Source organism: Silurus aristotelis (genome assembly GCF_946808225.1).
Source record: "Silurus aristotelis genome assembly, chromosome: 27".
Taxonomy (NCBI): domain Eukaryota; kingdom Metazoa; phylum Chordata; class Actinopteri; order Siluriformes; family Siluridae; genus Silurus; species Silurus aristotelis.
The window spans coordinates 467,715-484,317 of NC_139600.1; the positions used below are offsets into that span (position 1 = coordinate 467,715).

The 16,603-nt window shown below is 40.5% G+C and overlaps 1 protein-coding gene across 5 annotated transcripts in view; it reads left to right on the forward strand.

Annotated features, from left to right (window-relative positions):
* LOC310721003 (catenin alpha-2) overlaps nucleotides 1-15,656 on the forward strand; it is a 234,519-nt gene extending 218,863 nt beyond the window's left edge. For all 5 annotated transcript variants that reach the window (XM_083532179.1, XM_083532180.1, XM_083532182.1 and 2 more), the window contains 6 exons: nucleotides 1,745-1,896; nucleotides 6,222-6,335; nucleotides 8,988-9,169; nucleotides 10,411-10,516; nucleotides 13,535-13,669; nucleotides 13,931-15,656. In XM_083532179.1, the coding sequence (XP_083388305.1) occupies nucleotides 1,745-1,896; nucleotides 6,222-6,335; nucleotides 8,988-9,169; nucleotides 10,411-10,516; nucleotides 13,535-13,669; nucleotides 13,931-14,218 (977 nt within the window). In that variant the 3' untranslated portion in view covers nucleotides 14,219-15,656. The remainder of the gene's footprint in view (nucleotides 1-1,744; nucleotides 1,897-6,221; nucleotides 6,336-8,987; nucleotides 9,170-10,410; nucleotides 10,517-13,534; nucleotides 13,670-13,930) is intronic.
* The last annotated feature ends 947 nt before the right edge of the window (nucleotides 15,657-16,603 follow it).

The window sequence follows — 16,603 nt, forward strand, 5'->3', positions numbered from 1 at the left end:
AACAATGCTGCATTTTGGGGCAGTGGGAAATAGATCATTAAAGGAATAACATACTGACGATGGGCTGTTGTGGGAAAATACACACTGTCTAACATGTTCCTGTAGACCACATGGGTCTGCTGCTGCCTTTCTGACCCTCGTGGTTCCTCCTGCCTCCCCTCAGGGCTGAAAGGGAATTACGAGGAGCGGTTTATTTTCTTTTGCCTGAAGCTGCTGGGGGTGAAATGGCAACTCGAGCATCATGTTTGCTGCTCATTAGACTGTAATAACATTTTCCTCTCCTTTCTGCTGAAAGTGAAGGCGACAGTGAGGGAATCCCCGAGCAGGAAATCACCACACCAGCTTCACTGTGCTTCACGCTCAGAACTCAGCCTTCTTCATCAATTACAAACAGTGTAAACTTTTTACAAAATGTGTGTGTGTGTGTGTGTGTGTGTGTGTGTGTGTGTGTGTTTTAAGCAGCAGATATCTTAAGATCGATCGTTATTGGCTTGAGTTTATACTCCACGGCTGCTCCATTAATCAGAGCAGCACCTGCTAAACACTGACAGGTCATAGGTCATGGGGGGGAGGGGGGCAGTTAGCATTCAGTTTTGATGATGGTGCAAAATCTGTAGTTTAAGAAGATGCAAAATCACATGTTGGAAGGAAGGAAGGAAGGAAGGAAGGAAGGAAGGAAGGAAGGAAGGAAGGAGTGACTGAAGAAAGGATTGATTGAAGAACAAAAAGTCCTTGAGCCATCATCCCTGAAAGATCTCTCAGTAATTTAACACGTCTTCGTTCTTCTGTGTTCTTGTTCCTGTATTGAGACTGTTAGCTGTGCTAGATTGAGCTTCTTATCAGGATCTGTCTCCATTCTTAATAAACGAATCCTCCACACTACAGTCTCTCTGCACTGCTTCCTTTTCTTCAGTGCTGCTCTGATGAAGGATCTTTTTAAACACCAGCTGTGAAACGGGGGTCTGTGTGCTCCATCCCAGGCTCAGGAGAGCGCTCAGTTCTCGCCTCGCACTGCTTCATTACTCAAAGCAGCTCCTCGCAGAGAACTTCACTCATTAAGAGCTCCGACCACGAGCAGGCGATTATTTTACTGCATCTTCAGTTTCTCCAGTCAGAGGAATGAAAAAGATTCTTTAGGTGTTCAATTTTATGGAGTGAAATGTTCATGACCAATATGGAAGTAAAATTAGAATAAATACATCTGAGGTAAAAAACAACAACACAAACGCAGATAAACAGTTCATTAAAGACGTTTTGGAAGCGTGTCACCACCACATGGTGTTTATCAGCACACACGTGACGTGACGTGACGTTTCATCAGGACTTCCCTCAATGAGTGCTGAGATGATGAAGTGGAAAACGAGTGAATGAGAAGCTGATATGTTCTCACTCTCACCCTGTCTGTGTGGCTCCAGAGCTCCTACTCACAAGAACCTGGACATGAACCTCCTGGTTCCTTCATCACTTTGTTCATTTCCTCCTTCATTTCCTGCTTGCTTTCTTTCTATTGTCCATCCCTTAATACTTTATTTTCTTTTCTTCTTTCCTTTCTTCCTTAGAATGTAAATAATTAATTCCTTCATATAAACCCTCTTTCTTTTCTTTTTCCCTTCTTCCTTCCTTCCTTCCTTCCTTCCTTCCTTCCTTCCTTCCTTCCTTTTTTCCACTCTTCCTCTATGAGATGAGATGATGTAAGTGTGTAATGAAGCCCTTCTCTGAACCCCTGGTTTCTCCGTCTCCACAGTGATGCCTCGTTTTGCTGAGCAGGTTGAGGTTGCTATCGAAGCTCTGAGCACCACTCCGCCTCTACCCTTCGAGGAGAACGAGTTCATCGATGCCTCGCGCCTGGTTTACGACGGCGTCCGTGACATCAGGAAAGCCGTCCTCATGATACGGGTGAGCAATCGCCAGCACCGCTCCTGTGCTAGTCTAACGTGTTAGCATGAAACCGCCATCTGGAGCTTCAGCTAATCTTCACCTTAAAGATCAGAATGAAGAAGAAATCACAGATTTTGACGTCGGCACTCAGAAGGTCTTTAGGTGTTGCTTATGCCTTGTAAAATGATTTATAAAGCGTTTATAATGCATTATGAATACAGAAGTCATAGGAAGTAATGCAACGTTCCGGAAGGAAAATGTGATCCTTGAAAATGGCAAGTTGCATTTTAGGATAAAAAAATGTTAATCCACATTGATGTAAATCCTACACATTTACCACATCGAACTAACGCAAGTGAAAATCATCTATTATTTAATGAGAACATCTGGCGTACTGTAATAATACAATAACGGCGTCACGGCGCCTCCGTGTGCTCGACCTACATCTGGTCCATGTGCCGTTAATGACTTCTACATATGGTATAATGCGTTTTATACACTGATTTATTTCATAGGATCGTTCAATTAGCTGGAGAAATATTGGCGTTAATAAATACGCCTGCATATAATCACAGTAACGTGTGTGCAGAACTGATCAGCGTGTATCAAAAGCCTTCATTTATAAATCGTTATTATTATTTTTAGGAGAAGAAAAGCGACAGAAGCGGCTGAAGAAAGTCGTTCTCACGGTCGTCTCTTATCCAGGAGAAGAATTTCTGCTCGTCTATTTTAAAACGTCACAAATAGATTATTTTATGCAACTTTCTATCTGATGTGCCGATCCGTAACATCTGTTCAATCTGACATAGAAAGCTTATAATGCATCGTAACACTATGCTATACGATTTAATCATCTCGAGCTGTTACTCTATATATCAATCATTTTCCTTTCATGTCAGTCTAAAACCAGTGCGTTTACTGCGTGGTGTATCTTATCATTAATATAAGGGGAAGTGGGAAGCTGAATGTTTACGGCTTTGGGGGGTTAAATCCCCACAATGCATCTGTTGGGCCCTTGAGCAAGGCCCTTAACTGTGTCTACTCGAGTGGCAGCTTGGCGAGCTTAAACCACTCAGCTCCCACTGACCATTAGCTTTATTACAGATTATAAATCATCATAACATGCAGCATTTTTTTTATACAATACATACACTAGTATAATCCAATAGTATTGGGACACCTGAGTTTTCCAGCCATACGTGGTTCTTCCCCAAACTCACCCCAAAGTCAGAGGCAGACAGTTTTATAGAATGGATGAAATTCTCCCTTTACTAAAACTAGGAGACCCAATAATGTTTCAGCATCTACAGATACAAAAAGCCAGCTCCATGAAGATCTGCTTTCCATGGGTTGGAGTGGAAGATCTTGAGTGGCCTGCTATAGAGATCAGACCTCAACCCCATTAAACACCTTTAAGATTAATGAAACATCATCCCAGTCCTCCTCACCTACCTGGCTTTCATTAAACACTGGTATAAAGTTGAGCACGAACGTCTCCACAAGCAGACAGCAACATCTAGCGGAACATCATCCCAGAAGAGTGGAGGTTATTATAAGAGCAAATGAGGACTCAGTGTGGAATGGGACGTTCTGAACTTATGGTCATTTGTACACAAACACAGCATTAATAAGACATTTACAGGATTTACACAGTAAATAGGAATTAACGCAGCATGGTGTGTTATAGACTGAGTATAATGCCCTATGGCTTCTGCAATGTTCCTGCGTAACCATACAAAGCCGCCTTATTCAACCTGTTTTTAGATTCATAATTAGTAGTAAAATGCAAATGATTTTAATAGGATTTGACATATTTTATACATCGTAGCCGCTGTGAATGTAATTAGGCATTAGAACAGAACAGTAGAGCTACACTGGTTGCCGTTTCATTGACGAACACAAGAGAAGAACCATCACACGGCGTCGAGATGAAGAGAACGCTGACAGGAGGTACAGAAAGCTGAGCTGTGGATTGGCAGCGAGCAGGAGAAGCTGAGGATAATTAAGCAGTGGAGATCAGCTTGTTTGTCAAGCCTGAGTGGGGATGGAGCCGTGCTGCTGCTGCCGCTAAACCTATTAGCATCGCCTTTAGTAGCCCAGATGCTTCGTCTTCCTCGTTCGTAGCTGTTGCGTCGTGTTGGTGTTTGTTCCTCACAAAGAACATGATGAAGAAGCAGAAGACAGCGTGTAGGCCACATGCGTGTGTTCGTGGGGGTTCTGAAGAGCAGCAAACATACGTTTCCATCAGGTTTTTTTTCCTGTTCTTACTATTCTACATGCTGTGTTCAGTTTCTCAGTTACAATCCAAACAGCACAAATATTCATTCACTCATTTATTCATTTATTGCAGTAAAACCTTTTTATCAGGGGGTCCTGAGTGTTAAAGAATAAATAAATGAATTAATAAATAAATAAATGACGTAAAAAAAAAGTGTAAATTAAAAACTTAATTTAAAAATAAAAAAACCAACAAACAAATATGTAAAATAAAAAAATGTAAGAAAACCAAAATTAAATATAACAATAAAACTTAAATAAACAAACAAACAAATAAATAGATGTTATTTTAAATAAACCTTAAAAAATCTAATAAAAAAAGTGAAATATGAATAAGAAAGCAAATGAATAATGAAATTAAGTCTAATTAAATTGAAAACTTTAAAAAATTTACAAAATTAAATAATACATATCTAAATATATACATATACATGTGTAATTAAAAAATAAATAAAATTTAAAACAACATCTTTACATTTTTAAATGTTAAATATATATATATATATATATATATATATATATATATATAAGTAAATTAGTAAATAAATAAATAAATAAATAAATAAATAAATAAATAAATAAAAAGAAATCGGTATTTGGTGCACAGGGAAGGAGGATAAACAATGGTTTCTACACGCTGTAACATTAGAACCTGCAGGGTTTTTTATTCATTTAAGTGTTTGATGGATTAAAGGAGAATGAAAAAGGACTTTGATATTGATTTTGGGCTGCACAGTTTCAGACACTTTATCCATGTAGTTTGTCTGTTGCTGGACAGCGTCTGGGCTTTAAGCCGGGTTGATCTGCAGGGAGGAGGATGATGACGCTGCAGAATTAACAACACTGCATTCAGTGTCTGATGTGATGTTAACATGATGCCATTTCCAGTTACAGTGTGTACACTTACACAAAGGGAGATCAAAAATGATGTAAGTTGCTTGAAACTGAAGTGCTGTGAATTATTGATGGTGAGATGTCTGTCTTTTTGTTTCGAGAAAGGCACTGGGCGTTCACACTGTCAGCACACACACTCAAGAGAAGACACATTTCTCTGATTGGACACATTATAAAGATCAGCTGTGTTTATTAAATTCAGTAGAATATAGTAGACTGATTTATGATCAGGTATAACATAACCAGCGTAATATTGTGTAGATCCCTTAAGTCAGCAAAACGATTCTGGACTCTCTAAGATCTTAGCAGCAGATCCTTGCAGTTGTGAGGTGGAGCCTCCACGGATGGAACTTGGACTCGTTTTGAGATCGGAATGAGATCTAGGAAACTATAACTCTGTCATGTCGTTTGTTCATGTCGTAGGGAATAAACGCCTGCAAACTGGGAATCTTGGAGAAGATCTGACCCAGTCATCAGATAGACATCAAAATGTACTCCTATCCTTACTTTTACCCATTTCTCCAGCTTCCAACAAATCAAGTTTGAGAACTGTTTATAGTCCACTTACACGATATAATAAGTTATAAGCTTTAATCGTCAGTGGTTTTGCTGATACGGTTGATTGGTGTACACTGTACATAAACAGTGGCAAAATGTTAAGATATTAGGAGTAAATTCTTTCTATACAAAAGATATCAGATGTTTGAGATGTTTGACCTGCTCAGAAACTCACACAACATGTCGACATGTTGGACCTCGATGGCCCAGAAGCTCACTCACACTCCTTGTTTGAAATTTCTATAAATACTTATGGAATCTGGTTTGAGCTCCACGCAGCACATTGAACAGGCTCATGGGTTCTTCAAAGAAATTTTAAAATCTATTTTTTTATTTTCAAGTCAGACATTTTGGATTTGAGGTGTTCAGTTCACCTGATCTGAAGATGTCCAAAATGCTAAATCAAAAAGGAATGTTTGATACCTCGGTCAGCATTCTATCAATGAACACGTCACACCACACAAACAGGAAGTGACAGGAATATTAATACTGCCTTATAAAAAAAAAACAGCTTTGCTCCACCAGTGCTTGGCCCCGCTGATCGCTCGCTCGGTTCTGTGTTGAGATTCAGAGCTTTTTAATGTAATTATTTAATGTGTGTATGTTTCCTTCAGACCCCTGAAGAGCTGGAGGATGATTCGGACTTTGAGCAGGAAGACTATGACACCCGGAGCCGTACCAGTGTCCAGACTGAAGATGACCAGCTCATCGCTGGACAGAGTGCAAGGGTGAGTTCTCTTTGACGGTTTTGAAGAAATCTAGGTGTAGATTTTGAATCCTTCTGATCATGAAAACTTCCCAAGACAATATGAGGAAGAAAACCCTGAACCAGGATTCATGATGGAAAGTTATGAGGAATCCTGAGAAAAGTTCTGGGATGAGTTTATTCAGCTTTATAATAACAGCAGCAGTTCTTCAGTACGTTTCTGCATGAATAACTAGCGGTCGACTGATAGTGTTCACAGATACCGATAGCGAGGCCGGATCGTACTCACCCAGAAACCGATTAATCAACCAATAGATATTAAAATAGATACTGGATAAAAAGCAAACAAATATAACATTCCATGTAAAATAGTATTTAACTTCTCTTTTTTTTTTAAGTACTGAATTGTGAAAAAGTGCTAAATGACATAAATATGAATATTTTAATTCATAAATATAATTATACAATCAATAAATATATAGCGCTCTCCGTGCAGCACGCAGACTCACAAGTAAAAACAAACAGCACATGGTGTCAATGAGTCGCCCCCTAGAGGGACAGCGGACCGGAAGCTGGAAAAACTATCGGTAAAGATTTACCGTAGTACCATAGTATCAACTATCGGTGTCTAGACCTCTAGTTATAACTGAGGGACATTTTAGTTTGAAGGCTAAACTTTATTATTAAATACAAGTATGATAAGATTAAAACACATTTAAAATGAAATCTGGCATTTTTCAGAGAGCCGTCATTTAGGGATTCCTGCTCTACTCCATTAATTCCCCACTGTTGCTAGAAAAAAAATCATCTGCACTCATCTACACATGGCTGTAAGATTTATCCGAGTTGTGATATTCACAGGTAAATAAAAGGTAATCTTGTAACCGAACTCCCCTGACCTTCCTGGTCACACCTGACGCTTTCTCTATCTTTGGTGAGATTGTGTATAACACAATGAACCCTCTGGACGGTTTCCTTCGAATAAATCATATTTAAAAGTGCTTGAAGGCTTGGTGAAGACCGCAGGCTGGTGTGTTGGGGTGGTTTTGTATGAGGAAGGATTTGCCGGCATGCTAAGCTCCCGGAACCTGCTCTTGTCATCACTGAGCGGGAAGAGGGATTTGGCTTAAATGAATTCTAAAGTAGGACGAGGAAGAAAAGCGGTTGCTCGGTCGCAGCCTTTCTTCCAGACGCCGCATTCATCCGTTCGATAGGGTTTCGCTAAACGCCGTTCGGCAACTTGAAAGGTCTCGCACATTGTAAAGCTTTCATCGTAAAGATCCGTAATACATTTGTGATGAACTGATAAAAGATATGAGCTCTGTGCTTCTTTTAGGGTAAATACAGTAGACATGACGTCAGCCTTTCTCCTTCTTCTAAAACCCATTATAAAGACAGATCCCAATTCAAAACCCCCGGTGTAGACGGAGGAATGAAATACGCCAAACGTTTTTGAAACCCCATTAGCTCATGAAATAAACATTACTCATCGCTCTGATTTGTTCGTGACACTTCATTTGTACCTGATGTTTATGAAGCTACATGAAATCCACACAAGCCATGGGTTTCATTCCCTCATTCTAATTTGCCAGCGATTACAACAAGACATTCGATCCATTCACAGTTACACTTAATGGTGTGGAACATCCATGAAAATGTAACTTCCTGTTCTCACTAATGTTATAGCAGCTATAAATAAGTGGAATCTATTGTTCTGCTCACCAGCCTCTTTTTTCTCTGTGTTCGAGGAACAATAAAATGCAGATTGTCATTTTTGTTACACGTTTTATCCAAGGTGTAAACTCCTCGGTCTAGAAGATGTCCTCTACACGAGACGCATTAAGTTTTTAGAGATTAAGAATTTTATTTCTCAAATCCCCCAAGCAGGTTTTTATGATTCCTGCACTAAGAAAAGGCTTCTGTTTGACCACTCTGTGATAAAGTGGGCTTTTACAGTGATGGTTGACCATCTACAAGCTCCCCAATCTCCACACATATTCTCTGGAACGCAAACATCAAGTTCTCAGTCACCTTCTGATTGCTTAAATTTGCTTGGCCAGGTTTTAAAAGAGTCTTTCAAACTTCTATCATAGAGACCTATAATAATTGGAGACCTATGAAACCCACCACAGATCCTTACATTGCCTCGAGATCTTTAAGGTCATCCTCCTGTTTTGCATTAGACCTTATATAAACATTAAAGCCCTACACCTACAACCTTCTACAACAAACATATAAAGTGTTGAACTTCTATAACACACATTGACCTCTTTTGCTTCTTTCACCTTTTGCATGAAACCGGGAACAAATGCATAATTCATTGACTGGTGTAAGTGAGGTAATTATACATTTATCTTACAAACACTATTGTCCCGTTGACCTTGCAAAAAAAAAAAAGAGAAAGAAAAAAGATTAATGCCTCTCTGGTCCTCCTCAAAATTGCAATGAAGGGAGAATTTAATACCCTAACAGAGGGACAAAAAATTTGGCTCGGCTCTTTATGAGTCGAGTGTCATTGGGCTTCCAGAAGGTTCTCCTGTGTGATTACGCGTTACATTTAAAAACTTCATTTAACATCAAGCTAATTAGAAAGAGTGAAACATCACTCTTTTTTTCCTCCGGGTGATTTTTTAAAAGGAAACACAGCTGAAAGGGTCCTCTTTCCATTTCGCAGGCCATCATGGCTCAGCTCCCTCAGGAGGAAAAGGCAAAGATCGCCGAGCAGGTGGAGAGCTTCCGGCAGGAGAAGAACAAGCTGGACGCCGAGGTGGCCAAGTGGGACGACAACGGCAATGATATCATCGTTCTGGCCAAGCAGATGTGCATGATCATGATGGAGATGACTGACTTCACCAGGTACCCACACACACACACACACACACACACACACACACACACACACACACACACACACACACAAACGTTATACTACAGCGCCAATCATTTCTGGAATCGTTAGCGTTTCCATAGTAACCACTTATTCACAGGGATTTGCACAGCAGACGTCCTCATAAACAGATTTCTAGAACATTCGGTGTTTTCCAAAAGTAAGGAGATGTTCATGTGATATTTAGTAAAGGAGTCTCCAGTGTTAGCGCTTTGTAACAGCTGTAGCTTTGAGCTTTCCTACATTTATATTTCTGGCATTCGGTAACGAGACTCCTTACAATTATCTCCTACATTCAACTGAGCAGTTGAGGGTTAAGGGCCTTGCTCAAGGGCCCGGCAGTGGCAGGATTTTAATTCACAAAACCTACTAATCAGAAGGCCAACATCTTAACCACTGAGCTCCCCTTTCCCACAGCTTCAGGTGAGAATATTCTCAGTCACATGACAACCTGCTTTTATTGTAGAGTAAAACAATACAGTTTATTGCCGTGGTTACGTTCCAAAACCGCCTGCGATAAACGAAAAAAACGTGATAAACTGTCGCCACCCTAAAACTAATTTTTTTAAATTGATTGTTTAAGCTGTAAATCCTCCTCCCACACAACTTGAATACACACAGAAAACATTTGCAGGAATACAGTAATTTTATTATTATTAATAAATGTCATTATTTCAACATAAAATTCCCTATAAGTGTTTTTGTCTCCGGTGCTCTCGGCGAGAAACCCGGAAAATCTGCCAAACACATGAGTTATGTGCCAAATGCAATTCCAGGATAAACCAGGGCGCGAGATATCAACCGCGGTAAAGCGCAGGATTACTGTATATATATTCATTTTAACTTCAGAGAAATCTGGTAATAAAATGTGTATTTTATAGCTGCTTTCAGGTAAACTCACCTGAATAAAACTTTAATTAAAAAAAAAAAGGAATAAAGTAGTAACTCTGCTTCATCACACCAACTTGTCATTATTTCCCCGAAACAGCACAACACACTGTGCATCATTCTCAACTTATCGAGGATTACATCACGTTGCTCTTCACACCGCAGAGCTCAGAGAGTTCACATTTCCCCGATTCTTTCACTTCCATCTGCTCTTCCAGCGTGTGACTGAGGGATTTTCCAGCCTTCTTCCTGGCACGCAGGAAACGTGATGCGTGATGTGCTGATTCAGTGATAATGCAGTTATTTGTTGGTGTGCTCGCAGGGGAAAAGGTCCACTGAAGAACTCGTCAGATGTGATCAATGCCGCCAAGAAGATCGCAGAGGCCGGATCCAGAATGGACAAACTGGCCCGAGCTGTAGCCGACCAGGTAAGACGCAATTCACACTTGATTATCTGAGCAAGAGCAGACCCACACGAGAACCTACAGAGGTTTTACTTCATCCTTGACCAATAGATTCACATTCCAGCATATAACTAACGACCCTTTCTTCTTCTAGTTTTTAAATTTTTTATATTATACACATGTAACCAATCAGCAACAGGCAGTGCTGTTAGCCCCAACCTCAACTAGCATCAGTGCTACTACTGCTCATGAGCAGGAAACAAACACATCCATTAGGAACTATAGATAGTTTGATAGAAAAGCACAGGTCCAGGAAAAAAGAGGATCTGTTTTTCCTTTACGATTCCTGGTGGTCTGTTGCTGTGTTGATCTGAACCTCATCAGCAGATGTGCTGTGAAAAAAAAACAGAATCAAACCCGGTGCCTCCTTTTTAATTGAATTAGCACCTTGAAGGTGTTGCATTCATTATCAAATGAGTGCCTTCAAGTTAAAGCATTGACAGATGCTTTTTAATATCCAATCTTCCTGCAAGCTGCTTTCAGAGAACGAAGGTGTCATAAAGAGTGAGCAATCGTGCAGGCCATTGTTTTGGAGGAAACCCGCTGAGTCATCACTGGCCTGGTGACACTCACACTGGTGTTAGACGAACTCGTGCAATATTTCTTTTCCTTTAGATAAAGAGGGAAAAAAGACTGCTGGAAAGGAGGGAGGAAGTGCTGGAGATCCGAGTGCTGGACAGGGCCAAAAACAAAATGAGTGTTTCACTCACTCCAACACGGCAGACTTTCGTCTCCGACCCGTTTTCTTTTTCTCCTGGCACATTTCAGCCTTATTTGTACATGCAGCCAAACAGGTGGCTCACGTTCCTTTCATCAAATCTTTTTACAAGGTAGCATTTACATTTTACTTTCACATTTATAGCATTTAGCAGAGGCTCTGATCCAGAGTGACTTACACCTGAGCAGGGAAGGGTCAAGGGCCCAGCAGTGGCAGCTTGGTGGTGGTGGGACTTGAACTTGTGACCTTCCGATCCAAAGTCCAATGCCCTACCACCTTCCCCCGCATTTTACAGACATCAGGACAGAATCCAGGGTCAGGACTCATAGATAATGTTGATGTACTGTACAACTTCATACATGTTGAAGCTGGTTTGATCCTTGCATGTCAAACATTTACAGTGCATTTCACACCTAAACCTTCAGTGGTGTCCTACTGAAATTTTCCACCTCTTAGAGGAGAAGGTCTTGCTATCCCTGACAGTCCACCACTGCTGGATTGACAACCAAAAACTGATGGTGTTGTTGGATCAAGGAACTTTGAAAAAGTCTGACTTTTAGGGCTATTTATTTCTGTCTATTTAAATGGAACCCTGGAGCGTTCTTCAAATCAATGTGGTTCTTCGAGCAGGTGAGAACACAGCAATCACACAGGACCCAGAGCAAGGTCTCAGCAAGGTGGTCTCACTTTGCCACAAAAAGATTTTACTGACGCATACATGTTGGTCTCAAGTGCTTGACCAGGTAGTTTTGTGAAGAAAAGTGATTGAAGATTACACTTAAATGCTAGAATAATAAAACGAATAATGACCACCCCCCACTGCTTCTGATGTTCATTTCCTCTCTGCCTGACCAATACTTCTGATTAACTATAATACTATAGTTTACTGAGTATATGACTAATTCAGGCATTGACGTGTTGAATTAATAACCGCTCACAAACTGCTTCAATCAAGTCTTTTTGCACTTTTAAATATTAATGGAAGAAGGCAGGAGAAAGGTGTGAGTCAGATAGGGCTTTTAGAGACGAAAGGGTAAAAGGGTTGAAAACGTGTTCAGGAAGCTGAGATTTTTTCACCTCTCTATGGTGTAGGATAGTCAGAATTCATGGGTGCACTGTCCAATCCCTTGAAGTGAACGAGTTTAAACTGAAATCCTGAGAATATATCCAGGGGGGGGTATATGGGTAAAAAAAACATCAATTCATATTCGCTACACAAAAGTGTAGAATACAATAAATTCCAGCACAAAAACTCTGAGCTCTATTATTTTTTAACCGAAGACAGACAGAAGTCTTTACAATGCAGTGGAGGAACATCAAGGTCAGCAAAGCCTTCAGAATCACTGACTTACATTTGAATATATTTTTGTCTATGAATATGTATAAAATTATTCCCAATGGGATTCAAATCCATGTTGCTTGAAGCTGTTGCTTTACCAGTCAGATTGCAAGTTGGTGACAGCGAGACCTCCAGCAGGTGTACAGTGATGTCTGCATGATCAGGTCCTTAGATTGGTAATCGCACTTATAAATATATACAGTGCAGTTATACTGTACAGTTCAGTAAGTCACAAAAGCCTAGACAATGACCGCATCATTCTGTTTTCTCACGTGGTAGTGACGTGGGAGTGACGGAAATGTGATGCTTATGCATGATTCCACCAGTAAAGATGTCCTTCCTGTAACGCTGCTGGGCTTGTCATGTCACGTCAGGGGTAGAGACATTAGTTCCTTTGTTGTGCAAAACAGACCACGGGAAGTGTGTGTGTGTGTGTGTGTGTGTGTGTGTGTGTGTGTGTGTGTGTGTGTGTGTGTGGAGGTGTGTGGTAATTTGGAAGAAAACCAAACCTGAGTTGTGATCTTCATTGTGTTTCTGCCTGATTCCACCCACATAGATGTTATTCTGTAACACAGCTCACAGTATTCCAGTGTCATAAAAATGTCTTTACATCATGGTGCCAGAAGAGTGAGGGAAGTGTGGAAGGACTCGGCCTTAGCCGTGTTGCTGAGCAATGTATGCTAGCTCATGTTGAGTTCGAGATCCATGGATTTCAAAGTATCCAGTTAAAAGAGGAGTCAGGAAATGTTAATTTGGAAGAAAACCCTGCCTGAGTCATCTGTGTTTCTGCTGGATTTCGCCCACATTATTGTTCTTCTGTAACTCAGCTTACATGTGCACTGCATAATTGTTTATCAAAGAATGATTTTGTTTGAAATGTGGTCCTATTCCAGATCTAAGCGTCTTCCTTTTGACTGTGTTGCAGTGCCCCGATTCGGCTTGCAAGCAAGACCTGCTGGCGTACTTGCAGAGAATCGCGCTCTACTGCCACCAGCTCAACATCTGCAGCAAAGTTAAAGCTGAAGTCCAGAATCTCGGAGGAGAGCTCATCGTCTCAGGGGTACGTTCCTGCAACATCAGCACCAACCCAATACATAAACACCACCGAAGCAGGAGGGATCGGGTCTGGTGAAAAGGCTGCTGCAGCTTTTTTTCTTGCCCCGACATATTGAATCGAAAGTTGTTTGCATTGATTTCGAAGTCATTACCAGCTAAAGCTAGTGTTACACCGCAGTGAAGTGCACACCCTTAAGATGTGCTGAGGGAAGGTAAAATCAAACCCACAGGACGGCATCTGACTTTGCTTTTTTCTCTCTTTCAGCTGGACAGCGCCACATCCCTCATCCAGGCGGCCAAGAATCTGATGAACGCCGTGGTCCTGACGGTCAAGGCCTCCTACGTGGCTTCCACCAAGTACCAAAAGGTGTACGGAACAGCGGCGGTCAATTCCCCCGTAGTGTCGTGGCGCATGAAGGTGCCTGAGAAGAAGCCACTGGTGAAGAGGGAGAAGCCCGAGGAGTGTCAGACCCGCGTTCGCCGAGGCTCGCAGAAGAAACATATCTCGCCAGTCCAAGCCCTCAGCGAGTTCAAGGCCATGGACTCTTTTTAATTCTACAGGCTCCAAGGATCCAACCCGTGAAACTCTTCCAACTCCTTCTGACTCTTCCCTCTATCTCTATTCTTTCTTTCCCGCCTCCTGCAGCTCCTTCCCCTGTATCCCGTTCCACATAAAGGCAAAGGCGTTGCCGTGGATACTCTCGATTTTTTTTTCCAGAGAACAGTGAAAGTGCATTGCACCACAAAAGCGAGACACGTTGAGGAGAGGGGCATGTGTTTACTCCTGGAGCTTCAGTGCCATTTTTGTGGTGTTTGTTATTTACCAGTGTTAACTGACTAGACTGACTAGCTATATTTACACAGATACTACAGAGTCCTGCTGCTGACATCCCTACTTAAAAACTAGTGCATAACCATGACTTAAATAAGGCATGAACATGAGATCATTACATTGAGGGAAAGAGATCAGTCACGATCAATGGAATGAGATCATTAATTTGTCACTTAGTTTACTTGAGTTACAAAGTTGTTGCTATAAATTCTTTAAATCATTATTTCGAGCCACGTGGCCCAAAGCTATGACTTGATTATCTCATTGGTTTAAGTTACAAATCCATGGCAGTAAAAATGATCTCATTTGCACACAGTCATAAAACTTCATAAAGAGGATTCTCTCAAATAACTAAAAGGTTTATTCTTCTTGCTTTTCTCATGTTGTATGGGCAGCACTTTAATGATCTCATTCTCTCACATGTCTATGGCGTAATTATCTTGGGGGTTTTTTTTGTTACAAATCCATGACCATGATGATATTTATCTCAGAATTATTTTTTATCTTACCATGTCTTATAATATATATATTTTTATTTTGTTTCCTTTTGTTACAGATCCATGGCCATGATGGAATGATCTCATTTCCCTTCATTTCTTTTTTTTTTGTTGTTGTTTGTTTTTTCCGTTTTTAGTCTCTAGCTATGACTGAATTATCTTAGTCAAGTTGGTCATGACTGTCTCGTTCTACTGTGATCATGTTCTCACGATCTTGTTTTCTTATGTTACAAAATTACTGGTCACACATTAATATTATTATTATTTCGTTTTTTAAATAGGGATCTCACAGGAAAAAGAAATAATATATGATGCTGCGCTTTTGAAGTGTCCTGAAGCTCCTGATTTTGACTGAACTTTGAAACTGAGTATGGCGTGTAGTGTTAGAAATAAGTAAAAAACAGAAAAAGAAAAAAAAAGACTTTTTGTCCCTATGATCAATGATCCGTATAATCCACATGGTGACATGACGTACGAGGTTTCGCCATTTTATTTAATTATTATTGCATCACTAACTATTACAGCCTGTTGGCCATGGTGTTGGACCTGATACTAGAAACGGGCCGAGTTGACTAGTCATGTGATTTGCGCAGAGAAAACGTAGAATCCTGCATATGATTATGGTCACAGTTCTCTAATAAACCTTGCAACTGTGTTCCTGATTCTGTTTCTGTTCCTTGTTTTTCCATTTTAAGTATTTTGGTCTGAATTCTTCAACGACGTTCCTTATTACTCAAGAAGCTTTTTATTTAGCTCAAAAGAACTTTTTCAGCTCTGCTAAAGTCATTAAACGCAGAAGCGTTTCAATTTTAGCGAGGAGATCAGGTGTGTAAAGATATAATTTGACACTCCTGAAAAATCAGCCGACTGCAGAATACTGTTCATCTCATTAATATTCATGCTTTTTTCTGAGAAACCTTCACTCTTTGGCTAAATAACTTCAGGTTTAAAAAAAAAAAACGTCTGTTTTGCAGGCATCTGGACAAACCATTGAACAAAATCCTGCACAAGCTCCACATCAGGCAGGTCTCGGTGAAGACATGTCGAGCTGATGAAACCCGTACGCAAGCGAGCTCATGAAGGAGTGCGGTGTGACCTCCGGTGGAGTGCAGCATGACTGAAGCCGCCTCCGTGGTTCCTCTGGGTTTAGCACAGTGACTCGTACCTAATGAAACTCATTACAGCCGGATTACCCAGGAGGTCGCTGTGGTAATACTCCTACCTGCCATTTACCTTAATTAAAATCTTTGCTTTAAAAACCGCAGCTCTGCTCGAGGATGCGGGAATTAAAGTGGGACGTCGGCCAAAAAGTCGTCGGAATCGGGGGTCTGTCGTGATTATTAAGTTTTAGATGTCATTCCAATAATTGACGTTGACTCAATAGTCTTTTCCGTTCACCCTATGCTACAGTTTTAATGGAAGCCAGTAATAAAGATTGAACTAATAAATGTTGGATATTAAATATAAAAAATTCATAGCAAAAAATATATATATAATATTACATGTAGGTAATAATGATTAAGGAGTCAATCAGCCTTGGATTTAAACTGTGATATTGAATTTTCTTCCTTTTATTCTTCTTAGGATTCCAACCACTGCTTATTAATTC